General features: G+C 29.2%; 5 protein-coding genes and 2 non-coding genes across 8 annotated transcripts; 5 read left to right on the forward strand and 2 right to left on the reverse strand.

The window, feature by feature from the left end:
• Positions 1-1510: 1510 nt before the first annotated feature.
• Positions 1511-11727, reverse strand: LOC130898614 (ras-related protein Rab-35). The gene is made up of 3 exons (XM_057808030.1): positions 11529-11727; positions 10085-10384; positions 1511-9478 (listed from the first exon to the last, which is right to left on the reverse strand). Exons 1-3 carry the CDS (start codon positions 11587-11589, stop codon positions 9222-9224), a joined length of 618 nt encoding a protein of 205 aa, XP_057664013.1. The 5' UTR covers positions 11590-11727; the 3' UTR covers positions 1511-9221.
• Positions 11728-12001: 274 nt separating this feature from the next.
• LOC130898460 (transmembrane emp24 domain-containing protein 2) lies at positions 12002-13153 on the forward strand. Its single transcript, XM_057807794.1, has 3 exons — positions 12002-12215; positions 12278-12562; positions 12663-13153. Exons 1-3 carry the CDS (start codon positions 12086-12088, stop codon positions 12851-12853), a joined length of 606 nt encoding a protein of 201 aa, XP_057663777.1. The 5' UTR covers positions 12002-12085; the 3' UTR covers positions 12854-13153.
• Positions 13154-14732: 1579 nt separating this feature from the next.
• On the reverse strand, positions 14733-15742 carry LOC130898425 (NADH dehydrogenase (ubiquinone) 23 kDa subunit). Its single transcript, XM_057807716.1, has 4 exons — positions 15610-15742; positions 15370-15492; positions 15105-15319; positions 14733-15047 (listed from the first exon to the last, which is right to left on the reverse strand). Exons 1-4 carry the CDS (start codon positions 15650-15652, stop codon positions 14787-14789), a joined length of 642 nt encoding a protein of 213 aa, XP_057663699.1. The 5' UTR covers positions 15653-15742; the 3' UTR covers positions 14733-14786.
• Positions 15743-15787: 45 nt separating this feature from the next.
• LOC130898424 (cell division control protein 45 homolog) lies at positions 15788-20611 on the forward strand. Its single transcript, XM_057807715.1, has 9 exons — positions 15788-15924; positions 16000-16359; positions 16501-16674; positions 17177-17532; positions 17631-17835; positions 17966-18160; positions 18430-18629; positions 19540-19616; positions 20415-20611. The coding sequence occupies exons 1-9, from the start codon at positions 15790-15792 to the stop codon at positions 20477-20479; spliced, it is 1767 nt and encodes a 588-aa protein (XP_057663698.1). The 5' UTR covers positions 15788-15789; the 3' UTR covers positions 20480-20611.
• A 1828-nt stretch (positions 20612-22439) lies between these two features.
• LOC130898510 (probable 18S rRNA (guanine-N(7))-methyltransferase) lies at positions 22440-27573 on the forward strand. Of its 2 annotated transcripts, XM_057807869.1 has the most exons (8): positions 22440-22575; positions 22685-22738; positions 22797-22834; positions 22889-23067; positions 23987-24061; positions 24945-25063; positions 25690-25900; positions 27361-27573. In XM_057807869.1, the coding sequence occupies exons 2-8, from the start codon at positions 22703-22705 to the stop codon at positions 27525-27527; spliced, it is 825 nt and encodes a 274-aa protein (XP_057663852.1). In that variant the 5' UTR covers positions 22440-22575; positions 22685-22702; the 3' UTR covers positions 27528-27573. The 2 variants fall into 2 exon arrangements, with proteins under 2 accessions (XP_057663852.1, XP_057663851.1); XM_057807868.1 differs by lacking the exon at positions 22440-22575 and having other exon boundaries at positions 22618-22738.
• Trnal-uaa (transfer RNA leucine (anticodon UAA)) lies at positions 26839-26922 on the forward strand. The gene has a single exon. It is a non-coding gene; the product is annotated as a tRNA-Leu (tRNA).
• Positions 27092-27175, forward strand: Trnal-uaa (transfer RNA leucine (anticodon UAA)). The gene has a single exon. It is a non-coding gene; the product is annotated as a tRNA-Leu (tRNA).
• Positions 27574-27592: the final 19 nt, after the last annotated feature.

Consider the following 27592-nt stretch of genomic DNA (forward strand, 5'->3'; position numbering starts at 1 on the left):
AATAGACAACCATGGGTCTTGGCAGTTAATCAGCCAATAAATCCAGAGGAAGAATCGTAATTAAAAAAACTATAGAGGACACCCTTCATAAATAAAACATCTACAAAAATAAAATATACTGGTTAGAAGTGCAAAAATTACCCAACTAGTTAAAAAATAGAGTTGCAAGGTTTATTTAGTGTACCCAACAGTCTAAAAGAGGTTAGGCCTAACTCGTATGGTGTGAGAAAATTTAAAGAAATTAACCTAATATTATCGTTACATGACTACCAATAAAAATCTAATCAGGGGTCAAAGTTCGCATTTGTAGGTTTGTTGATTATGTTACTTTGTGTCCTAATAAATGAGAACAATCTGTGTATATGAAAATATTGCTCCTAAATTGTATGGAGTTTTGATAGAAGGAGGAGTATATTTTATAGGAGAAAGGTTAAAAAGTGTTCAGCTGTACACGTTCAAAAATTTTCTGAATGGTGTTGCTGAGGACAAATGGTTTGCTATGAATGTAGCAAATGTAGATTAATTGAGGTATGCAAATTTAATATTATAGTTTATTATAACATTGCAACAACTTAACGTTGTACAAAAAAGGAAAAGTTGCCCTGGACGTAAATAATATTTAAAATTTACTCAGATGCTAATGTGGCGCCATCTTTATTAAACGCATTTCGACGGGCATTCTTAATATACACAGATTTTTCTCCTTCTCTCTATCCTCCATACAAATGTGTAAAATAAGGGTGACGCCACATTAGTATCAGCTTAAATTTGAAGGTAAGGACAAAGATTATTTACGCAACGGGTGCAACGCAAGTTAATGAAAATTTCAACTATTAAATTTTTTAGTTCTGTATACTTTAAGTCGTCTACAATTGATATATTAATACCATCACCTTTGTCTACAAGGTTTTGTTATTGTTGTTTATTGTATACAGCTGGACACTTTCCACTTTTCTCAAAGGGTTATATTTGTTACTTTATAAAATCAAAAAGTGAACCTATATAATTTTAAGTTTGTAATATGATTCTGTCGCGAACTTTCCCAGTGATATAGACCGTGAAGCTGGTCCTGTCCTATTATAATCTATTAAAGAAATTAAAGTTGACGAGTGAGTGAGGTATTTTTTTAAAAGTCTACCTTTTGTGATTTTTCTTATAGATAACTTCTCAAAAGGACTTTTTGTTTGTTGACAAGTGAATACAAAAATCAACTAAATGGTATATTTAAAATAAATTAGTTGTTAAGTGTTAGCATCAATTAAATATTAGTGAGTGGTTAAGCATATAAGTATTAATGAATAGTTAGTGGGTTTCAACAATGTTTACTGATAATCACAAAACTCGCCGAGTGGGTGCACTTATGGCTTTATTGACCGATACAATACTGATGGAGTATTTTTTGTAATCCATTATGACAGGTGATGAGACACAGATAAGAGAAATGTCTTAATAGTCAGGATTTAACTACAATGATTCAGAGTACCATAAAATAAGGAATAAAAAACTACTCTACAACAAATATACAATTTATTTTTAAATAAACAGGGTACACATATTTTTCAACACTTGCAATTAAAATAATGCATTCTTGGATAAAAGTTTATTTCTAATATTGTCAATGGATGATTCTCAGCAAATTGATATGCTCTCTAAAAATCAGTATTTTCCTGTTTATAGCAAGGAGTTCACTCGAATGTAAAAATGGTACGATATATCAAGTACATTATAATTTTTCAAATTTTTAACTATTCATAGATCTTCGGTAACAGTATATTAATTTAGTTATTCAAACATCCCCAATATATTTAACCATGAAGAATTTTTTTTTCTTGTGATGATATATTTCTTTTTATAGAAAATCAGTTCAAAATAACAGATTTTCAATGAAAAGAGAACTAAAATCAAATCACAATCATCACCTATAACGTATGCACAGGTCTAAGAAGTAAAAGGTTGGAGATTTTTTTATTTATACTGATTAAAAGCTTCTTAATAATGGTTCATAATGAGAATAGATTAAAATAGTACTGGAACAGGATAAAATGTAAAGTGAGCTACTGATTGCCATCATTTAGTGGTTATATACTGATGCTATAATGTTTTTTTAAAATTAGAATTTAAAAATCAGTTGAGAAATATCGATAAAAATAAAGGTAGAACAAACAAGGTGTAGGAAGGCTTTTGGAACCAAATCAGAAGTTTTCTATCCAATGTAATATCTAATTTCATTTTTGTTAACCAGCTACTTGAATTGATTAATTTCCATCCTATTTTAGGTTATACTTTAAAATTATATAATTTTGCCATAAAATATCCAGTTTTTAATATTCATGGTGGTATTCTTGATATGTGTCCGAAATTTTCGAATTGTAAATCGTTTTCCACAAGTGGGAAACAAAATATTGTTTATTTCCAAAATAAGGAAGGTTTCTTCTATATCTAATGTAACAAATTCATGGATAATTGCCAGATATATAAAGAAATAACACCATGATTTATAAATAAATTATGACCTAATTAGTACCACTGCTAAATATTAATAATGCTGCAAGTTACATAGCAGTGGATGCAGGGTATTGAACTGACATCTTGACAATTTCATTCTTCCTTTGTAGACAGTCACAGTTAAAAATATAATGAAACAAAACCTATACGTTTTGAAAATTTTATCAGATACGAACTAATTCATATTTTCAATTTTTTTACAGTGAATACACGCTTTATAAAGATGATGTATGAAGCAAAACTTGAAACAAATTGGAGTTTTGTTTAAATAAAAGGAATAAATTAGAGTCCATCCAAACTTTTAAAACCTATATTCTTAGTAGTAAAAAGAGACTTTTTTGAATTTTTCTTTAGAAAAGTATGAAGAACTAATTGTATCCATGACTACACGTTCTTCGAAAAATTGTTATTCTAAATTTTAGGGGCATTGCGCTCAATATCTTTCTCCAACAGCAAAAATACGAATGTAATGTAAACAGACAGCCACTACCTTTCCCAAAACAAACCAATGGCAGAAGCATTCTAGTTCTTTGGCAAGTAGTGTTTCAGTTGGATCATTTGAACATAAATTGGGGTTCAATAGTGTAGTACCTCTTTACCATGGGAATGTAAGAGTGAAAGGAAGTTTTTTTGGTTGGATACAAATATTATACTGTACCAACACCTGCCATATAGGATGAATTTTATTTTAAAAATTTGAATTATTAGGTACCTATCACGAAAATAAATAAAATAATAACCAAGCCATAGTTTTGGCACCTATTGTAAACTGGTTATTACTTCAATATTATTGTAAATTGTAAACAGTTAAATATCTAGGTTTAGTTGGATGATCAACTAGCAAAATGACTTGCTTTCTTAAGGATACTTAATAGTACTATTAGTACTGTACTAACATAATGATGAGTAAAAATTATTTATTGAGAGTTCAAGTTAGATTTTTTAATATAAAATACTTTCAAATGTCAACAGTATTCTGTTTTGGACAGTTAAAGTTGCCATCCATCTGGGTTTCCCCGGATTTGTTCTAGTTTAGAGGGCGTCCGGGGAGCATCCGAATAGGACTTCATTTGTAATCCGGGTTTAAAACTTTGGAAAATATAAAATCAACAATGTTTCCCTCAAGCTGAAGGGACATGTAGACCCAAACATGGTTGGTGTGAGATGCTCAGCACATGTCCAACAATGTTTTCCACAAGCTGAAAGAATAAACCCAAACATGGTTGGTATGGGATACTTAGCACATGTCCAACAATGTTTTTCAAAAGCTGAAAGAATAAACCCAAACATGGTTGGTGTGGGATGTTCAGCATAAGTTCAACAATGTTTTCCACAAGCTGAAAGAACACCTAAACCCAAACATGATTAGTGTGGGTGTTCTGAACTTCTGCCTCCATTTTTTCCTATTGAACAGGAGGAATATAGAAGTAAATGAAACTACGGATTGCGCATAATGTAGTTGAAAAGGTTAAATGCTTATTCACTTTCCTTGAGCAAAATACTTCAAAAAATTCATCTAAATCTTTGTAAAAAGCGTTGAAGTTGGCAGATCAAGAAAATAAGAAACACATCAAATTATTTCCAAACTATTTTTGAACATTTTTTATTGGAATATGATATGTTAAATCACATTGACTGTCGCACTGACTTGAAGGAATCTCCAGAAAAAGTGTATTCAAAATGTGATTTAAACCATTTTATAATATAATATAAAAAGGATTTTACAAATATTTTTGATTATTTTCGAAAATTTAAAATATCTAAAATTACATTTGCGTACTAATATGGGAAGGAAGAGATCGGCAGTTCTTTAAGTAAACTAAAATACTGTGGATGTAGTTTTAAACGGCATAATTTTGTATTCATACATTTTTAATTAGTAAAACGTTTTACTTATTAAGATCTTTTATCTATGAAAATCTCAAGTACCAATTTTTGTTACAGTTCCTTCTGATCCCCTTCCCGACAATTATTTCAGAGTACGCCACTGATGTATATAAATAAATTTCATAAACAATTTTCATTACATCCATCCAGACCGCATTTTTGTATCTAACTTTTAGAGTATTTTCTAAATAGTTACATTTTTTTGAAATTTTTTACATATAATAACACAATAAGCTACATAAAATATTTCATAACGGGGTACTTAGAGAATATGCGAAGATTTTGTATAGCTGGAATTTAGCGAAGATTACGCCAAGTTGATGTTTTACAAGGGTGAGACAAAACCTAACCTTTAAGGCAGCGGAAAGTGGCAAATGAAGAAAGCATACACCATCGAGAAACACCCCTAGCTGACTTAAACAACAAACCAGTTCTTACTGATGAAACTTACTAACTATAATTAATATATTAATTAATATATAATATTATTAGTGTAAATTACTAACAAAAGTACAAAATTTCTTGTCAACAGCCTATATTGGTGGTGTACGCATTCTTCGCCTGTCAGATTCCTTTGCTTCAAGGATTGGGCCTTGTCTTACCCTCGTCAATCATCAACCTGACGTAATCTTGGCTAAATTCCAGCTATACGCAATCTTCGCGACACCTACTTACATAATACAGCTACACCTGTCAATCAGTGAGTTCTTCTGACAGTTATTAATGTTATTATACCCCTGTCAAAATATACACCAATACTGAAAGACTGAACATAACGTTTCAATTGGTTAAAACCTATGGGTGGATACAAAAAATTCTTATGTACAATACAAATAATAAAAACGATACAGACATAACAAAATTTAAAAATGGAAGAGTAGATATCTTACTAAAAATTGGAAAAATTTTGGCTAACATTGAGAATTATCATTGGTTTTATTTATAATTTGTACAAACACACTTATTAACTCATCTATCACACTTTAAATTGCAGAAATCATTTTAGCTCAGACGCCAGATATTTTTCTGAATTTTAATATTTTTCGTTCATATTAAAAACCAATTGCAATCGACTTATCTATGACATTAGAAAGAAGGGAAGTTTACAAAAACAATTAAACCCTTTCAAAAAGTTCACTGGAATATTCTATTACTTGCATACTAGTTCAGTAGAAATCATCAACATCGGTACCAAAAATTCTAACTGTTTGAATGTTGGTATAGTGTTAGTTAACAGTGTGTTCAGTAAAAATCATTATTGGTACCAAAAATTCCAACTGTTTGAATGTTGGTCTAGTGGTAGTTAACAGTGTGTTCAGTAAAAATAATCATTGGTACCAAAAATTCTAACTGTTTCGAGTGTTGGCATAGTGTTAGTTAACAGTCCGTTCAATAAAAATCATCATTGGTACCAAAAATTCTACCTGAGTATTTGTATCAAGTATGCCTGACTGTGTTCACCAGCGACCAATTATTCAGGTAAGAAAAGAAAGCTTCTCTTGTTTTTATAAATCAACTTGAAAATATTATTGAGAAAAAATATTTTATTGTTGTTAAACTGTGAGTATAATCAAAAATATGAGGCAACATTACTGATCATGTAAGCTTTAGTTTTAAAATATATCTTACCTTAGTTTAAAAGTAGTGATTATTGAATTTTTCTTTGCTTAAAATAATGTCTTTTAAAAATTTTTTACCACGAAAATAATCAAGGATATTACATGAAATCTAGTTTTGTATATATTTTAGATAATTTCGAACTAAAATATGGAATTTTGGATGTCAGAAGAGGTGGCAAAAAATGAATAGCTTACAAGGGTTGAATGATGAATGGGTGTAAAAAATATATAATACTCAATATGTGACCATTAAAACCTGACGTCTGAACTATTAGATATGATAGAAATATTTTTTTATTAAACAAATAGCTCTTATAAAATATCACTCTGCTTTTTTTTGGTCTTTGCTGCGACTTTAGAGAGCTCTGTAAAAATATTTTCGCTGTTATAAATAAACAACTTTGTATATACAAATTTGTTATATACAGGGACCTCTAAACTAATATTCGATTTCATAATATGACATAGCTCAGTTATATATTAGAAGTAAGTTATTATAAATTGGTATATTTGATAACCAGAAATTTTATTTTACACATGTCTTCCTATACAACAAAAAAATTCGTTAGTGCAGTTCACAGTTTTCTAAGATTTCCAAAGCTAAAATTTATTATTATTCCTATTTCGGAGCTCAATTACAGATTTACAATTTTAAATCAAATTTTTTCATAATTTTTCAGTAGTAACACATTCAACAGTTCACAATGTTAATAATTGTGATGGTTTTAATATTTTGAATGCAAAAATTCATGCTTTATCTTGCAATATCTTGAATTTCTTCAGTTTCGTGATTATTTTTGGTTATGAGATGTATTTGGAATGCAAAGAGTCTTTTTGGGGTCTAATTTCTTGTACAAACTTAAATTTCTCCAATCCTTTAGTTATTCCTAGTTATGAATCATGTTTTGAATGAAAAGCAATTTTTTATTGCCAAATAATTTAAATAAACCCATTTTGGAGCAGATTCATGATTTTAATCAAATTTTCTCATTAATTTTCAGTAGTAATATATTCAATAGTTCACAATATTAATAATTGTCATCCTCTTCATAGTAATTTTTTAATATAAATAAATTAGATGGAGATAAAACTAAATTTAGTATCTGTGTTTAGAAGAGTTTCTGGATACCCCAAATAAGTCACAACAGTCCGTTACAACATAAATGAAAAATCAGAATGATTAGAAACACGCACCATCATCAAATAAAAACATAAATACAAAAGAAATATCACAGAAAACTAAAGTAAAGATGCACAGCAGATTTGGAAAACAGTGGAGAAAATTCTCAATGGAGAGAACTAAGGTAGGGTTAATTGATGGAAAATTCTGATTGCTGTTGAATAACTATAAAAATATGTTATTTTGTAAAAATCTATACAATAGTTATCTTGAAACATGTGTTGACTGAAAGCTTATTTAAATACCGTTTGGCTGAATATAATGTTAGTATTGAGTTTAAACATGAATCAATTTTCATAGTGTTGAAAAAGCATTGTTTTTAAATTTTATAATCCAAAATCAATGCCAAATGTAGCAAAACGAGATAACATAATTTATGATGCAATTAAAATGAGTTGTAAATTTCATATAAATGTTTATTGTTACCTTAGATACAGTGGAATATGGAAAGTTTTTTGGATCAACTTGTTCACTGAACAAAGATTGTTTTATTGTCTTGATAATTAATTTAAAATGTTCTAAATATTTTTGTGTAAGCTCATGTAATTTTTTAATTTAATATAGTTTTCAAATTATATATTTTTAATAAAAAACTATATCCTAATCTCCCATTTGTTCCTGATTACCCAAGTGAGAGATTTAAAGGAAGGAGATCCTCCATCAACAGTGCTCTTTAACTTGTTTATAGAAATGATCCAGAGAAGTAGTGGCATCCGAACCCAGGGTTATGATTTCCAATAACAAAACAAATCTTTGCAGTTGATGTGGTACTTCTACGAAAAAAGATCTAGAAAAAATGTTTCTACTCTTTGAAAAGAAAGTAAAACTACACATAAATGACCAAATATAAGGGATTTAAATTTGAATCTTCCACCAATTAAAAGAGATGACGGACCAAAACAGGGAGTATACATTTAATAAAGTCCAGGAGTTTGAATACCTAGGAGTGACAGTGACAAATAAAGGAGGTGAAACTAGGGAAATTGACAAAATATTGGCGAGAGGGAGCAAAATATTTGACGCCCTTCAAGGACTATAAGATCAAAAGATATTTCAGGAGCCGCCAAGTTACACATTTACAAGATCAATGGTGCTGTGCAAAATAAGTGGAGAAGAATTACCGCAGAGATCAAAATACTGGATGGGCAAACTGAGATGGGATGTGTAATCAAAGCAAACAGATTACAGAATAGACGAAGATCCTTATAGGGAAAAGGAAAAGAGGGCGTCCACAAAAACATGGATAGAAGCATGTAAAGATCTAGAAAGCAGTAGAGGGACTCCAAGCCTTGAGCCTATAAGGCATGTTGAGGTGTATATAGAGTGAAGTTAAATAGTAACTACTTTCCATAGTTTTATAGCTTGAACACTAATTTGAGCACCAAAAATTATTTCAATTGCAATTAATTCAAATAGATATTCCCATACATATTGGTTATAAGGTACAGGTACGTAATAACTATTGATGTAGTTGCTGGAACAACCAATAATTCTACTGCCTCAGTATGAAAAAAAATCAGAAATATATGAGAGTCTCAGGTCAAAAATGGTTTAAATAGAACATTTTCAACTAATAAGAGGTGTTGCAAATATTTCAAAGTTATCAAATATTTCTGCTACATAATCCAAGGACCAATTTATTAATATTTTTTACAACATAAGATTAAAAAAGATAGTGACAGAGAGTAGTCAATAAAGAGACACATTACAAAATTAATTGATCAGCTGCATCGAAAGAGTAACATTTAATAAACAAAATAACTATTTCAGCCCTTGTTTCATATAACTTATTGCTAATTTTAGTGATATGATTTTTCAGTACACTTTTATTTAAAAAATAAATATTGGACCTTATTTTCAAAAAATCACAAAACCAGTACTAACTAAAAAAACCCTGAAGATCAATCATATCAAATATTTACTGAAGCTATGTCAGACTACGATCTGAATATTGCATATTAAAAAATAGCTATAGATCCATTCATCCTTTTATACATCCACACCTAAATATAAATTGGAAATGTTATAAGCTAACAACAGTTTTTCTTTTTCCCTTGTTTGTTAGACTTCCTTAAATTAACTGTATCATTTGAATTGATATTCTGTCTTTCTTGCATCTCCAATTTTGAGCGTAACACTAATTTTGTTATTGATAGGAACATCTCTTCAACATTCATGTTGTCTTTTGCTGATGTTTCAAATAATTTAATGTTCATTGTATCGGCAAATCTTTGAGCATCCTCTGTAAGCACCACTTTCCTATCTGGAGTATCATTTTTATTTCCAACTGAAATGATTTACATTCAATCATTTACAATATGTTTCATTGGAATGTTAATCATACAAAATATTTTCACAAGATTATAAAGCAGGTACCCGCAAAATCATACCATACACAATGTTTAACAATTATTCGGTCTCTGAAGATGATAATTTGGTTATCAAAACGTGTCAGACAATTTTATTTTAAAATAATATGATATATTGGTAGTAAACAGTATAATAAGTAATTTTTTGTAAACAATAGATTTTTTGGTGAATATAAAGTTTTGGACAAAACTTATGAATACAAAGATTATCAACTGTGAGAGGACAATAAAACAGTAGATCATGGAGGATCTGAAGAAATGAAATAAAACATGTCCTCAATATTAATGAAAAAAAAAAGAAAAATAACAAAAAGTATTAATACAAAATATTTTGAAGGGGAGCAAATGAAATCAAATGAGAATGTATTAACTCCAAGAAGAATACTTTCTTGAGTATTTGCCAAAAATGAAAATTAAAAAGCTCTTATGATGGTATATAGTCTAATGAATAAATATCAGAGTGGACTGTATACTCAGAGCAAGTTCTCCTCATAAAAATTCTGATTATAATTTTTAGAACTCACCTAATACTTTATTAACTAAATCACAGTTCTGTTCAATTTCGTGAAGCCATCTTTTAACATTTGCAAAACTTTCTCCATTGGTAACATCATATACAACTATAACTCCATGTGTACCTCGGTAATAAGTGCTGGTGATTGTTCTAAATCTCTCTTGACCAGCAGTATCCCAAATTTGTAGCTTCACTTTCTGACCATTGACATTAACAGTTTTTATTTTAAAGTCTACTCCTATAGTAGTTATATAACTTCCTGTAAATGTGTTGTCAGAGAACCTTAATAATAATGAACTTTTACCAACACCTAAAAATTAATCAAAAAAAAAAACTCATATCCAACCTAATTCATGATAACCGAGTAAAACAAATTAATAATATCACAATCACAATGGTACTTGAAAAATAAATAGCACATGAATAATCTTGTTAATTCAACTCAGATTCCCAAACAAATTTTAGTTCAAAAACTACAGAATGTCATACAAATATATCGACTCTCTCATGGATAATGTTTAACCACCCACATAATTTTTATCAAATTAATGTTCTAAACTCAACAAGTAGACAAAAATTTATATCATATTTATGTTTCCTGTTGAAAATATACAACACAAAATAAGAATCTAATTTAAAATCTCATCTATGACAAACATATTTCCTCTTGGAATACATCAGAAAGCAGTATTTAATTTCTTTCTAACACATGACAAATAGTCTAACAAATGTATTAATGGGTCCCAGATAGAAGCAGCCAATATTTTACCCTTAATTTATTTCTTTTCTAAATAAATTTATCTCTGAGTGAATGGATAGCTAATGCCCTAGCCAAAAAAATAGGACTTTCAAATATGTTGTATTGATACAATGCTAGATCTAAAAGTTCTACTCAAGAAAAATTACATTACTCAATTGGTGAACATAAAACTGAAAATAGATTGTATTAAAAGACTGAGAATAAATTAAGTTTTTTTCAAATGAAATTTTGACAAGTAGAATGCACACAAATTCAATTAACATTTTTGAAAAATTCCACATAATTAAGGAAGGGAAGAGCTCAACTTGTTAATGAATAATTATATAACTACAATCCAATTTAAAACGCCTAATCTACCATAAATACAATTGATTTAAAAAAAATTATATTATACAACAAAAAATAGTCGATTCATTTTAATATAAAAATAAATAATACATGGTAAAATTATGATCTATTCTAATTTAAGGTTACAGTTAAATTACATTTCCTTTTATTAAATATCAATGAAATAAACAAAGATATGTCACTTCCTTACCCTTAGAATGCAGTAAAACAAAGTACATTAGTAACTATTAGAGTATATGGAAATACCAAGAGATATTAGTATCAATCATTTTTAAACAATTTAGTAAAAGTGAAAATAATATAACTTTTGAACATTAATTTAAACCCCACCCACAGTTTAACTTACCACTGTCTCCTATTATAAGTAATTTAAATAAGTGGTCGTAATCTCTTGCCATCTTTTGCATTTTAGCGTCCTTATGATTATACGTTTCCTATCTCAAACATTAATAATAATATTTAATTTTATAATAAAATTATTTGTTTAAAAACAGATTTCAATTACTTTTCCTTTTTGTCAAATCTCACGATTGACAAATTGAAATGACAGTTAATGTCAATAATGAAAAAGACTCAGAATACCACAACAGTCCGCTTCTTATTAATAAAATCCCTAGGAGTTCGACATAGGAGTATTGATCACAATTTTAAAATTTGAATCCATTTTAAATCAAAGTTTAATGCTTAAACGTAGTTTGTGGTAAACATTTATGGTTAATTTAATAAACTTCATTTTCTTTACTTGCTTAGTACGTGTAAAAATTAGTGCATTAAGTATTTTAAGGTGAAAGTCCTGGTTACTTTCTTCTTTTTTACGGTATCATTATTTGTCAACTTTCTGTTTTAACGTATAGGTGAGGTTACGTGGCTGATACTTTCCGTTTTTATATCAGAAAAATAATAATGAATACGTTTTGTTGCCTTATTTCAATAATATGCCTATATATCAATCAAAGTTTGGCTTATTTTATTACAGTAGATGCACACGCAGAAGAATGTTTCTTTGACAAAGTTGAAGCTGGCACAAAAATGGGTACATATTTTATAGATACTTTTCAAATTGCCTGTGTTATTTGAATCTTGATGTTTTTTTAGGACTCACATTTGAAATAGCCGAAGGTGGATTTCTCGATATAGATGTTCGTATTCTAGATCCAAAGAGTAATCTTATATATCAAGGAGAAAGGGAATCTTCAGGAAAATACACATTTGCTGCCCATACTTCTGGTACTTATACTTATTGCTTTTCAAATAAAATGTCTACTATGACTCCCAAGGTGGTGATGTTTAATATGGCCATTGGGGAATCTCCAAAGGGGGAAGAGCATCCAGAAGGAGAAAATGCTAATAAATTAGAAGAAATGATTAAAGAACTCACAAGTGAGTTTTATATACTGTAAATTTATGTGAATTACTTAATGGTATATTTTTTGATTCTAAAGATAGATAAAATTGACGTTTTGCCTTTTCTTTTTTTTAGATTCATTGTCTGGGGTAAAACAAGAACAAGAGTACATGCAACTTAGAGATAGAATTCATAGAAGTATCAATGAAAGTACAAATTCTAGAGTAGTTTTGTGGTCATTCTTTGAAGCTGTAATTCTTATTGCTATGACAATAGGACAAATCTACTATCTAAAGAGGTTCTTTGAAGTTCGAAGAGTTGTGTAACTATGAAGACTGAGTGTTTTGTTGAACTGTTCATTTGTTTTTGATTTCAAAATTTCTTTTTCTATAATTTATTTAGAAATGTGGTTTAACTTCAGTATAGTTTCTAAAATATATTTTATTCATTAAATGGATGTAAATATTTCACATATTAATTTAATATATTGGTACTAGATCTGTTATTAAAGTATTAAGAAATTTTATATTTCAGTTTTCAAAGTTCTTGTAACAAAAGTTGTACATAAATTTCTGTGTAGTTTCTATTTTTTTTATATTTTGGGAATAAAGCCACATAAAACCTTACTTTTAATTAGCACTTAACCCTTTGTATCATTTACAACATTGAATTTTTAATAGGGCATATATTTAAAGAAATTCCAATAATTCATATAATTTTAAGAAACTATTACCTTTTCCCTGGTGCTTGTAAACATTTTTTTTATTTACATATACATATATGATAGTCTACCTGGAACACTTTGGAAATCACAGTTTTAGACTATAATTATCATAAAGCTCCTAGGGGAACAAAGGGCATTTGATCAATTGTGGCAAAATGATGAGGTCGGTATCCTAATGCATCGTTTTTTGGGTTATGTCCAATTTTTTTAATAACTGCTCTCAATTTCCATCTGATTTTTCTATTTCTGTAATCTCTTTTCATATTGAGTTTATCTGTTGCAGTTATTTCTCGATAAATCTTTCACATTACTCGGAGGCATCTATTGATAAAGGATTGAATTTTCTGGAAAATATTTTTATTATGTTTTTAAGTTTGAGCCCCATTTTTTACACTATATCTTTCTATTTTGCTTCGACTAACTCTCCAATATCCAAATTCAGCCGCCTCGTATTTATTGCTTCTCATTAATCGTTAATTAATCAATCTCAATGTTTTCTTTATAAAATTAAAAAGGTTTTTCATATTTACGCTTATATGTTATTTTAACTGATTCCAGTAGTTCTGTTGATAGTTCTACAATTAATTCTATCGGCTTTTTGGTATCCAGACATGTTTTATTTATTAGTAATTTATGAAGAGAATTTGCAGCTACAATTATCTCGTAGGTGTTGTTATATACTGATACTCTTTTTCATTGAAGTCTAATTTTAATATTGCAAAGATTTTCTTTCAACGTCAACTATGGTCTATAAACTGCTGGTTCCATTATTGACCCAAAGTTGCTTGATCGGGCTAGTTTCCCGAGTCGAACAGTTGGAAACTGTTTTCATTTAACTTAATTTTGAATTAGAGATTTGGGAGAAACTATCTGATTATGAATAAGGGTCAGGTAAGAAAAAATAAATGCTTTTGGTTATACTACAAGCATCAGAAGAGTTTACAGAGCCATACAATTGATGTGTTAGCTGCAAATGAAAAATATATGTAATAAACTAGATAGTTCTTTACCGAGATGTATGCATTAAATAACCCATAAATAAGCTTAATGGAGTAATATGTGGCAAGGGTGCTAAGTGCCAAGAGCTAATATCAAGTTTGTAAATATAACTACAACTGAATGTTAATAAAAAAAGTTTTTCCATTAAAAATAACTTTTTTGGGTGAGTCTGCTAGCATAGTTTCAGGTTTAAAAATAACACAAAAATAAATAATTTTGTGTTGGTAGTGCATTTTAGTTCTGGATTCAAAATTATTATGCTTTGTTCATAGTATTTGTGCTTTTTTAATAATTCTATGGGCTGTAGATAATTTTTGTAAATCCTCTTGAAAATTTGTACCAGTTTACAAGATCTCATATATTTTATTATTACTTGGGTGGTACCAAAAAAATAGAAAAAATTGTTATCAGTTTCATACCAAACCTTAAGTTTATCAAAAATGATATGCCATTGATGATGTTTAAAAGTAAATATCAGGACAAAAACCTACAATACATATTTATTATCAACTTTTTCTAAACTGCTATACAATTTCTTAACGATATAAATGATCTGCATGGATATTAGCAGCAATTTCTGATTCCCATTTATCTCCATTGTTCAATAGCTTTTCTTTGTTGTAAAGTAGTTCTTCATGTGTTTCAGTTGAGAATTCAAAATTTGGACCCTCTACTATAGCATCTACTGGGCAAGCTTCTTGACAAAAACCACAGTAGATGCATTTCGTCATATCAATATCATATCTTGTTGTTCGTCTAGACCCATCAGCACGCTCTTCAGCTTCTATAGTGATAGCCTAGAAAAAAAAAAAGTGATTCTTTTAATTATCTCGAAATTTCTATTATTAATTTACCTGTGCAGGGCAAATAGCTTCACATAATTTACAAGCAATGCAACGCTCTTCACCAGAAGGATACCTTCTTAGAGCATGCTCTCCTCTAAATCTGGGACTAAGTGGTCCTTTTTCAAATGGATAATTAATAGTTGCAGGTTCTTTGAAAATATGTGCCAATGTGACGCCAAAACCTCTAATTAATTCGGTGAAGAACAATGTCTGAGCAGCACGATCTTAAATTTAAAAATTAAATATGTATGAAAAAAGATGGTGAACTACTTACCTGTAATATCTCCAAATTCCATACTAGGTTCTTTATCATTAACGTAGAAATATCCATCTTTTGAGCCACTAGAAGCAGATCGTTTACCTACAAATTGTATCCCTGGTCTCATATATTTAGAACCTATAATTAAATAGTATGACTTACTGAAGGGATCATAGGTTATGACAATACTTTATTTTGAAATAATAGTAATTTACAAACTGAATCATCTTAGTAACGACAAAATATAATTTTTACCTGTCCTTGCAATAGAAAACAGTTTATTAAGTCCTAAACTCATTTTAAAAATTTATTATTATGGATTTCTTTCACGTTATGTCACCACTCAAAACATAGATCAATCTCCATACATTTTAGGGGATTTTTAATTATCTATGAAAAGTTGGCAAAATTTTCCTTCAGCTGAAGTTTGAACAGATGTTTGAAGTTGGACATCTGTTTTGGCGGTTACTTAAAAGAGGTTATAATGTTAGTTTAACTGAATTTCTGTATATATTTACAATGTATGTGGATGATATAAAAAACGATTTTTATGAATTTTTATCGGGAAAGGTATATTCTTCAGCTAAAAGTTATTTAATTATCATTTAATTTTCATTGAAACTGAAAAACATTTTTCATTTTTAGAGAATTTTTCTTATGGTACATTACGATATTGATAGTATATGTGCATGTAAAATACTCCAATCTTTATTAAGGTATAAGCATATTTTATATTCATTAGCTGTAGTAAAAGGAAAAGAAGATCTCAAACTGGCTTATAGGGAAAACTGCAATGACGTTAAATATTTCGTTTTATTAAACTGTGGAGGTACTATAGATATAGTTGAAGAATTAGAAGCTGAGGAAGATATCACATTTTTTATTTTGGATAGTCATAGACCTACAGATTTATGTAATATTTACAGTAATGGTCAGGTTAGGTTACTTTCAACACCAGAGGAGGATGTTGCAGTTCCAGACTTTCATGACGTATTTAGAGAAGAGGTAAGTATACCCTCAGTAAATGAACACAGAACTATTATTTATGAGTGACTTTATTAAAAAAGTTTGTTAATCTAATATGAATAAAAGTCAAAGTTTCAAAGAAGAAATTATTTTACATTTACATTCAATGTAATATTGTAGTCTGACGATGAAGGTGATGAAGAAATTGATGATAGTGATGGTGAAACAAGGGCGGCAAAAAGAAGAAGGTTAGATGAAGAAGAGTTGATAAAAAGAAGAGAAAAAAGACTGTGGGAAGACAATCGTGATAAACTAATGTTTGAGTATAGTCAGTTTACATATCATGCCCGGGCAGTAAGTTTAAATTTAAATATTCTATAATAAAAAACACATTGTTTCATCTGTTCTTGAACTTTTCCATATGAAATCATATTTTCCCTCTATAAAACTGCATTCTTTACTACATTCATTTTTTTTAACACTTCTTTTGACTACATTTTTCAAATAATTCCATTTATATTTTGATTTTGAAGTAAAATAATAGCTGGAGAAGTGCAAGCCTGTGGCATCAGCTACCAAGATACATCTTTCCCGAACACTACAACCTACACAAGCTCAGTTACTTGACTGTAATAGACTTTACCCTCTTGTACTTGTTTTTCACATATAAAAATTATCACCTTATTAGATTTTTTTATTAATATTTAGAATTAGAATAATTAAGTTGTTTTAGCAAAAAAAACTTCGCAATTATCTATGACATTTTTTACAAATCTCTACAATTGAAATTACTGATACCTTTGTATTCATAATCTTACCATTTTTTTCACTCATATTGATTTGTTTTTGTTTTTAGAGTGCTATAAGAATCTTTGAGTTGGCTTGGAAACTCAATAAAGACGACAAAGATCTACTCTGGCTGGCCATAGTAGCTTTAACAGAACAAATGCTCTTAGGAAAAATAGAAAACACTCATTATACTTTAGAAATAGGTCCCTTGCAAGCCCATGCAACTCGTTTACAAAACAAGACTAATGATACTGACGTTATGACATCACTTAAAATTTCTTTTGAGAATGATTTAAGGCTTACTCTGTATAGGCATTGGTCTGTTGAGAGTAGCTTAAAATATTCCATGTTCCCAGCTGTCAAAATGAAGCTTTGGTCATTGAAAGGAGACAAAAAGTTGCACGAGTTGTTAGCAGATATGGGGTAAGGTGTCTAATAATCAAAATGATAGTACATTGCCTGTCTTTAATTTATTAAAATTATTTTTCTACTTTAATATCAATATGGATTATATATTTTAGATTTCCATTAATTCAGAGTAAACAATCGTTTCATAGTATGGACTTACAACTTAGGAAAGAATTTCGACCTTCACTAGAAAAACTCTCAGAAAAGTACGGCCTTCAAGACATTGTGTACGCCTCATTTGTTCTTCAGTATGGATACAGGAATAAATATTGTGCTTCAGATATTGTGTTCGCTTTACTTGCAATACTTGAATCATCAGTAAGTATTTAATGTAGATTTGTTACTAAATCAATGGTAACAGTATCAAAGGTCCATATATTTTCTATGTATTGAAATATTCAGCAGATATTCTACACATTATATACTTACTTTTAGTTTTAATTTTCAGCCTATGGATAAAAAACCAAGTGAATTGTTTAATTTGGCTTTAGACTGTCTTTCAAGAACAAAACGAGAAATTCTCAATGATGCAATAGACAGAGCTAAAGATATTTCAAAAACTATTTTTAAGACTGTCCAAAGTGCGTTAGATATGAAACAAATAATAACTGCAGGCCCTTTCGTGTACTTTATTATACAAGAGGTAAATTTTGTATTTTTTGTAATGTTTTTTGCTAATTTCTTCACAATAATCATCAATATTGGCTGTTAATCGCTATGTAATAGAAAATTATAAAAATATAAGGGTTGTTCAATTAAACAGAACACAAATTGTTCATATCACTGAAGACTGTACATTGCCAATGTGGGAAATATAAAATTTTAATTGCTCCTTGATGTATCTTATGGCTTGGCATGTTTACATGTACACTGTATATTAAAAGATTCTAAGACATTCTTACTTTTTTGAAGGGATGCCCCAACTGGTATATGTTTTCACATCTACATATTTTGCTGATGTTAGCACATTTTCTTCTTAGAGCATATGTCGCTATGTCCAGAAATAGGAAGGCAGCTACTCTACCTCTTATAATTTCTGCGCCCAAAAATTTGGAAACAGGAACCTGCATATTACTTGGAATACCTCCGCTCTGTGAAAATTCTCCAAAAAAGTAAGTTTGCGTGTTACATAATAGAATTTAAATCATATTTTATATACAAATCGAAGAATACATTTCATTACACCTTCTATTTCCACTTCTGATAGTGCTACAGCTCTATGTTTCTGATAAGGAACAGTTTCCATGTAATTATGTAATATCTTTTTCAACTCTTGGTTTTCATTCCATTTCATACATTTCCCTCACAAATGGTAATGTTTTTTCAAAATTACTTTACACTTATACTAGATACACTAAATGATCCACTAAGACTTAACTATTCACTAACATATATAATTTATTTAAATTCACCTTGTACTTTTTACTATTCTTATCTGTTCACTATAGCATCCAATCATTTACTGTCTATCACCTTTGTTAGAGACTCGTTTATATTCATTTAATTAATTTAATCAAATAAAAAGGCCTCGGTTCTATCGCGTCATACTGTAAATAAATTATAAAAAACAATATAAATAAATTGCCTTCATATAAAAAAAATCATGTAAATAGACATTCTTCTGGAAATTGCCCACCGCATCCGCCAAACTTTATATTCTATTAGTATAATAGAACAGGACCGGCTTCAGGATCTATGTCGTGGACGAGTTCATAACAAAATTGATCCTCAATCTTAACATCAATTATTTCAGTTGTAATAATGTTATTTTTACTTCTTCCAAACACTGTGGTGAACTACAAAATAGTTTTAAATTTTCCACACCTTTATCACAAAACTCTTGACAGTGTTGATTCAGAAGTAATAAATCATAAGATAAATCCTATCTAGATTTCAGATATCCATCAAGTTGTTGAGTTATTGAAGGAAGAGTTTTTTATTCCTCAAGGCATGTGGTCTAAACTTTCAAATACTTTTTTTTCCAGAATGTCAATTATTGTTTATTAATTTTTTTGTTTTCAGTTTTTTTGGAAAAGCCTTCGAACAAGCGGCTGAACGTATAAATTGTGATTCATCCTGTGACTTTATTGACACATCTTGTAAGTTTTTGTTTGTTTTATGAATGTCTCCAGTTTTTAATAAATTTTCAACAGTTTTTAATACACACTCGCTAGTAGCACGCTAAATGGTGAACAGAAGTCCTCATTTGTGATAGATCCATGATATTTATCAAATGGGGAGCAGATGGCTAGAATTTCGGGTCCCATGGGATCCCCAATATGCATTGCACGAAAATGAGTTGTGTGTGTAACTACGAACAATTTGATCTATGACTACTAATATCAATAAAAAAAAATATTTTTTAAAAACATATCAAGAATAGGCTGTATACCCAACTAGTGAGTCGAAATCAATGGGATCAACTATTTGGGGTGCGCATACAAACAATTAATTGTTGATGAGATCTCGATCAGTCTGCATTCCTTATTAAGAAGTACAAAACGATTAATCAAAGAGCTCTGCTCTCCTCCATTCCGAAGTTGAAAAGAGTAAAAGGCAACGAATATCTTACTAAAAGTAACGTCGACAAATAACTGATCTGAATAAGGCATAGACTGTTTAGTTGTGTGAATGTGCACTTCAATACATGGCTATGGACATGGAGTCGACAAGCGATAGTTGTACAACTTTTGAATCAAAAGCCAGTATGGTTTAATGATTTTTTTATTGAACAAATATTGTGTTTGCTGTATGCGTATTCCCATTTGATTCTATAAACTTTTGGAAAAAACTAAATCGTTATCTAAAATTATTCTACATAAATTTAGTAAAAAAATAAGCCTCGTTCTCTTTTCTAAGTAAAAAATTTTCATGCCTTTTTATATTTTTTATTTCAGATTTTGAAATTCATACAAAAGATAGGACAAGATTTTTTGATGCGCTGACAGCACTCCTCAGCTGATGTTTTTATTTTAATAATTTAAAATTAAGTACAAATTGTATTAAGAAATGTAAATATTATTTATTTTAATTTGTAAATATTTTTATACATTAGAATCATAAATTGACTTAATAAAATAAGTATAAAAGTGAATTTCTCACCACTAAACATAAACATAATTGAAGGTATTAAACCATTTCAAACTTCTGGTGAAAACATTGGATTGTAAATCAGTCGCGAAGTCTTCTTAAAATAACTTGCTTATATTTGTTATAAACAAGCAGTTGAAATTTTTGGATGGAGGGATGGTGCTTTACTTCATACAAGGGTACTGAACACACAACTTTCAGTCTCTGAAGATCATAACTTGGTTATTGAAACGCACGTCAAATACTGTAATTGTGAGTGTTGGTATATTGGTAGTGTGTTCAATATGAATATCACGAATGGTTCCAAAAACTCCAACTTAGTGCATTCTTGGGATTTGAATTGAATTAAAAAACAAATGCTGAAAGAGAATTATGAGAAAACTTCTAATCAAAAGGTAGTATATAACTTGATTAATATTCAAGCCACCCCACATTACTCTTTTATTTCAACAATTATCAAAAGACCTATATATATAGAACTATAGTCTAATGAGGTAAACTAACACCAGTGCTCATCAGCTCTTCCAGTGACCCATTTTACCGAATGTCAAATTTTGACCGGAAGGGGTCAACCTGTACCTGTTTCTTGAAACTAATTTTCTATCAAAAAAGACCTAAAATCAGGACGATTTATCAAGGAAAACGTATAGGTTTAAGAAGTAAAAACTTGAGGTTGGAAGCAACAAATACTGCAGAATTAGCTAAGGCAGCTTCTCAACAACTTGTAGCCCTCTTCAAGACCAAAAAGTATATATTCCAAAACACCTGATCCTATACAAGGCCCAGATTCGTCCATCATTGGAGTATTGTTCGTACATTTGATACTCAGCTCCAAAGCATAACCTGAGAATGCTCAATTCAATACAGAATTCGATTTATAGGCGATCCAAAGACAGGCACCTTCACACAGCATGCACCACTCGAACAACTTGAGGGTAATAGGGTTAACCCTCTTGTATCTGCTTCTTACATAAAAAAAAGTTGAAGAAATGTCATGTGTAGACAAAAAGAATTATTATCCCCTATTATTTCAAGCTTTTCAACGTGCATTGGAGGGTAATGTGACATACCTAAAGTTATTCTTCATCCCTTTAAACTTTCAAAGAAACGAGTGAACAAACGAAGATGCTAAGGAAGAGGCACCATCATATGAAAAATATCTTGAAGTAATTGGGCGGCAGAGACAGAGAAAGGTATCAGGACCAGATAACGTTATATATGATTTAATGAGGAATGTAGAAGAAAATCTGATTACAAAAATATCAATGTCAAGGAAATATGCCCACAGAATGGAATATGGGACTCTAATCCAATCCTAAAAAAGGGAGACCCCAAGCTCCGTGACAGTCATAGATAATAACACTCCTAAAAACAATTTATAAAATTCTGAGCTTTCTTATAAGAGATAGACTGGCGGGATACATTGAATCGGAACTCTGAGACTATCAGCCAGGTTCTAGAGTCAGCATGTTATGCTACAACAAAATAAAAGTTTTATGAACACGGTATGGAACTAGGACATGTAATGTTTGTAAACTTTGAGAAAAGGGAGAAAGAAGCTGTGACAAGTTGGAGAGTGAACAAATAAAACTCAAAGCGGAGGGATTCATCACACAAGAGGTATCCATATAGTCCAAAAGGGACAATATTTATATAGAGGTATTCTCCATATTAAACCAAACAAATGAAATAAGTTACTGCACAATTACTATGAATCAACAAGATAATCTCTTCTTTTGGAGAATAATAAGAGTTACCGTGCACTACCAACATAAAATTATTTACTTTGCGAAATTTAATATTTGCTTAAAGAATTTTATTGTGGTTAGGAAGGCGGAGACAAAACTTATAGTTTTAATAAGAATACTTTCTTTATTGAGATGTTTTTTATAAAGTAGACACAATAATTATTTCTATTTTCAGTGTTAGTTTCGATTAAAAAGATTATTTTGCAGATTTTCAAAAAGTGTAAGTTAAAACAATAGTGGCAGGAGTTAATTGTCAATTTCTCTCACACGCTGTATTAGTGAGGTTATGTTCAAAATTCAATAAATATTTTGATTTGCTTTTTTTTTAGTACAAAGATTTATGAACAATGTCTAGACCGGAACATTTGGCTCCACCTGAGATTGTAAGTATTTATTTACAGCTAAAATAAAATTATTATATTTTCTTTACTTTTCTTTTAGTTCTACAATGAAGATGAAGCTCGTAAATATACGCAAAAGTATGTGAAAAAACATATTATAAAATAAAAATAATTAATATTCATCATTTTTAGTTCTCGAATTATTGATATTCAAGTACAAATGTCTGAAAGAGCAATAGAATTATTATTATTACCTGACGACCAGTCATGTTTTCTATTAGATATTGGTTGTGGATCAGGTCTTAGTGGTAGTGTTTTAGATGATCAAGGACATTTTTGGGTTGGCATGGATATATCTCAAGCTATGTTAGGTAAGAAAATATAATTTTAAGTGGAATACCCATGATTCTATTACTACAAATCTGCAAGTGCATCGTCTTTACCTCGTAAATGTTTGGAAGTGGGGTCCACCCTATTTTAGGTGATGAAAAATCGAAAAAGGAATATTCTCAATATTTTTTCTCATTTTGCTAATTTGTCGGTACATTCAAAATTAAAATAGCACCTAAGTTTAAAAACTAAAATTTTGAACACTTTTTGGGTGTGCATGGATAAATCGCAAGCTATCTTAGATGAGAAAATATAATTTGACTCTATTATTACAAACTAGAAAGTGCATGTTTTTTATATGACAAACCCTATTTTGGTCAAGAAAAATTGATATTTTTAATAATGTTTTCTCATTTTGCTCATACTTCTGGTGCATATAAAATATAAATGAGACCTAAGTTCAAGAACCTAAAGAAAATCATTATTACTTTTATTTACAAGAAAAAAATTGTTTAAATTATGATATTCAATTAACTTTTTCAAATTATTAATTTTTGTATTTACTTTCAGGAAAAAATATAACATTTAAAAAAAATATAAATACAGATTTTCAAGACAAGCTGGGGAATTTATGGTTTTTTCATTGTTTATTGCCCAAAAACGTTTTGAAATTTTGGTTTTCAAATTTGAGTATCATTTTTATATTAAATGCGTCAAAAAAATGAATAAAATGAAAAGAGTTATTGAAAATATCAATTTTACGATTTTTCCTGACCAAAAATAACAAATAACAACACAATATTATTAGTTGCGATTCCTGATAACTGCAAATATCAAATGATTTTTAGACACCTAAAAAATCCAAAAATATTTTTTGCTCTAGAATCCTGGAATTTAGCTCTTTAGATTGTTAAACTTTGTTCTAAATCTATTTGTTTAACAAAAATTTGTTCTTTGTAGGTATAGCTATAGAACGGGAAGTTGAGGGTGATGTTATATTAAGTGATATGGGGCAAGGTTGTCCTTTTAAAGCAGGTATGATCATTAATATAAAATACATATATTTAGGTTGAGTAAACCAAACTTGAAATGACATTTCTGAATTTTAGTTATTTATATTACTATTACCAGATATTTTGATATTCAATATTTGTTTTGTTAATTTTTGTTGTACATAACTTTTACAACAATTGTAGTATTTCTCATTGTGATTTATAACAATTTTTGTATTAGTAGAAAATGTCATCCATAATTTTATATGGATGCCTTCTAATAGATACCCGTGCTGAGCCATTTATGGAATTTCTGGAGGTTGGCGTTGAAGTGAACCTGATCCAGCTAGGGATTCGATGTTGGAGGCACCATGCTCAGAACAGAAAGGATTGGCAGTCAATTGTTGAGAAGGCCCTCAAAAGACTGTAGAGCTGGTTAAAGAATAAGAAGATAACAAGATTTTCATATGTGATAAAACTCTATTTGGACATATGGCATACAACTGTGGGGTTGTGCCAGTAAATCAAGTATTTCTATCCTTCAGATGTCGCAATCCAAGATACTTTGTGCCATGGTGAATACAATTTGGTATGTATCAAATGATACTTCCACAAAGTACTTGGCATATCATACATCACAGAAGGAATTCAGAAGCATAGCAGTAAATATCATGAATGAATTGAAGAACATGAGAATCCTCTACTACAACCATTACTAGAACCTCAAAGAGAAAGATCTTAAATGAAATATAAAAGTCCCTTCATTAGAATAGTCCTTATGATGTCACCCATGAACTTAGAGATACTGAGTTCTATACCAGCCAATTACCTTATAGAAAACTTTTTGATTTTAATTATAAATTATTTATAATTATATAAATTATTATATTTATTATAATTATATAAATTTTTTGTTATATTGTTAGGCTCATTTGATGGTGCTATTAGTATATCAGCTCTTCAGTGGTTATGTAATGCTGATAAATCACATCACAAACCTGTGCAAAGGTTATATAAATTTTTCTGCACACTATATGCATGTCTGGTGAGTAATACAATATATATATATATATATATATATATATATATATATATATATATATATATATATGTTTTTTAAAATTGTGAAAAAAAACACAACATTGCTTATATTTTTACTATTAGATATAGATTAGGAGGTGTGACAAAAAATATAGTGAAGTAAAATTCATTTCCTTAAAAAAATTGCACTTGGCTAACAACTCACTTTTGCTAATGTTGAATCCATAACTTCTAACATTTCTAGAAAACTTCTTTTTTGGTGTACTCTATCTTGGCATTCTAAATGTCTGGAATAGGGTAACTCAGTCAAGTAAGGTAGACGTGGACAAGCAGGAAGATTTTTAATTCGCTATAGTGCATTGTCATGATAAAGCATAAAACCTTTGGTCACATTTTCAAAACAGTATAAATAGTTTTCGCTTATTGTTTCTTGTATAAACACATAAGTATATGAGACATTCTAATTGAAATCAATGCAGCTTAAATAATTGCTGCTATAAAAATTAATTTGCAGTAAAGTATAAAGTATATATTAATTTCAGTGCATATTATGTATTGGAATGTAATTGATGAAATTATAAATAAAATATTTAAAGATTATGTTTAAAAATTAGTTTATTATTTTTCCAGAGTCGGTCTGCTAGAGCTGTTTTTCAATTTTATCCAGAAAATGCTGAACAAATGGAGCTTGTAACTTCGCAAGCAATGAAAGCTGGTTTTTATGGAGGTGTAGTAGTTGATTATCCTAATAGTACAAAAGCAAAAAAATATTTTTTGGTATTGATGACTGGAGGTAACGTACCCCTTCCTAAAGGACTTGATAGTGAAGAAAATTCTCAAGGTAAGCAACAAAAAAATTCATTCATCTAAGAAATAATGAACAGATTATTTTTAGTTATCTGTAATGACTCACTATTGGTGGAAATTATCATAATCCTTGCTTATAATAATGTTTATTCAATAAATGCTAGTTTTAATAATCTTGGAAGTATATAATTTTGATTTCATTTTGAAAATAATCTTAGAGAAAGAAATTGAGAGATTTTGATATTTGACGAAATTGACTTTTGCTAAAAAATGAAAAATATTTCTTTTACTATTTTTATCCAATTTATTTTGTTTAGATTTTTTCTTACATTTTTAATTTCATTATGTTCTAATTGTTTTTTTTTAATTTCTTAATGATTCCATTGAATTTTTTATTTCATTATATTCTAATATTTTTCTCTTTTCCTTATACTCCCAATTGTTTTTGTTTTAAATTTCATTGTGATTCATTAAATGTTTTATTTCATTATGTTCTATTGTTTCAATCCAATATAAAATTTATATTTCATTTTGTTTTAATCTATTCTTTTAAATTACATTATGTTCTAAAAGTTATTCAGTCCATTGTGTTCTGATAGAATTTTTATTTCATCATGTTTTAATTAATGTTTTTTATTTAAATGTGCTCTAGTAGTATTTTTTATTTTAATTTAGAAGGTTTATATCAATTTTTAATCCGTTTTAATTGATGTTTCCTTTCTTATAGAATTTTTACTTCACTATCTTTTAATCGAGTGTTTTCATTTCATTACATTACAATAAATTTTTCAAATTTCATGATATCAACAGGTTTTTTAAACTTTTATTATGGTATATTTTAATGGATTTAATTTCATATCATTTTGTTTATATATATATATTTATTTTAGCATTCTATTTATTAAAATTTTATTATTAAGCAATGTTAAGTACTCTGTAAATTTGGTTAGATTTTTCTCTTTCGAAGTTAACGTCAGGTTGGCCGAGCGGTCTAAGGCGCCAGATTTAAGCTCTGGTTCCCGAGAGGGAGCGTGGGTTCGAACCCCACACCTGACAAAGAGAACTTTGCTTTTTGTGTTTAAATTTATTTATTTTTATAGTGATTTGATAAATATTTATCTGTTTTAAATAATATGTGAATTAAAAAAAATCAAGGAAAAGTATATTTTGTTAAAATGAGCATTGTCCGTCACTTATATATATAATTTCTCAACATTCACTTATAGTCAGGTTGGCCGAGCGGTCTAAGGCGCCAGATTTAAGCTCTGGTTCCCGAGAGGGAGCGTGGGTTCGAACCCCACACCTGACATTATTTTTAAATTTTATTATTAAAATTTTCATTTCGGAAATTTTATGAAAATTGAAAATGAGGTTTATACAAACATTTATTTAAAATACATTATGCGCAAGTTGTCAGAACGGAAATCATTGAACTATTATTTATTTTTGTTTTTTTCATTAGACAAATTCTATTTTTTGTTAAACTAATTTTAGGCGTATCCTATACATCTAAAAGGGAGAGGTTGAAGCAACAGCGTGGAAAGTCTTTAAAGAGTGGAAGAAACTGGATTTTAGAGAAGAAAGAAAGGAGGAGGCGACAAGGCAAAGAAGTACGAGCAGATTCTAAATATACTGGCAGGAAAAGAAGCGGGAGATTTTAGATTTTTGTATAAATAAATTAAAATAAAATAATTATTACAAAGTAAACGTTTTTGAATATGAATAT

This window comes from Diorhabda carinulata, chromosome 10, assembly GCF_026250575.1.
Source record: "Diorhabda carinulata isolate Delta chromosome 10, icDioCari1.1, whole genome shotgun sequence".
NCBI classification, from domain to species: Eukaryota; Metazoa; Arthropoda; class Insecta; order Coleoptera; family Chrysomelidae; genus Diorhabda; species Diorhabda carinulata.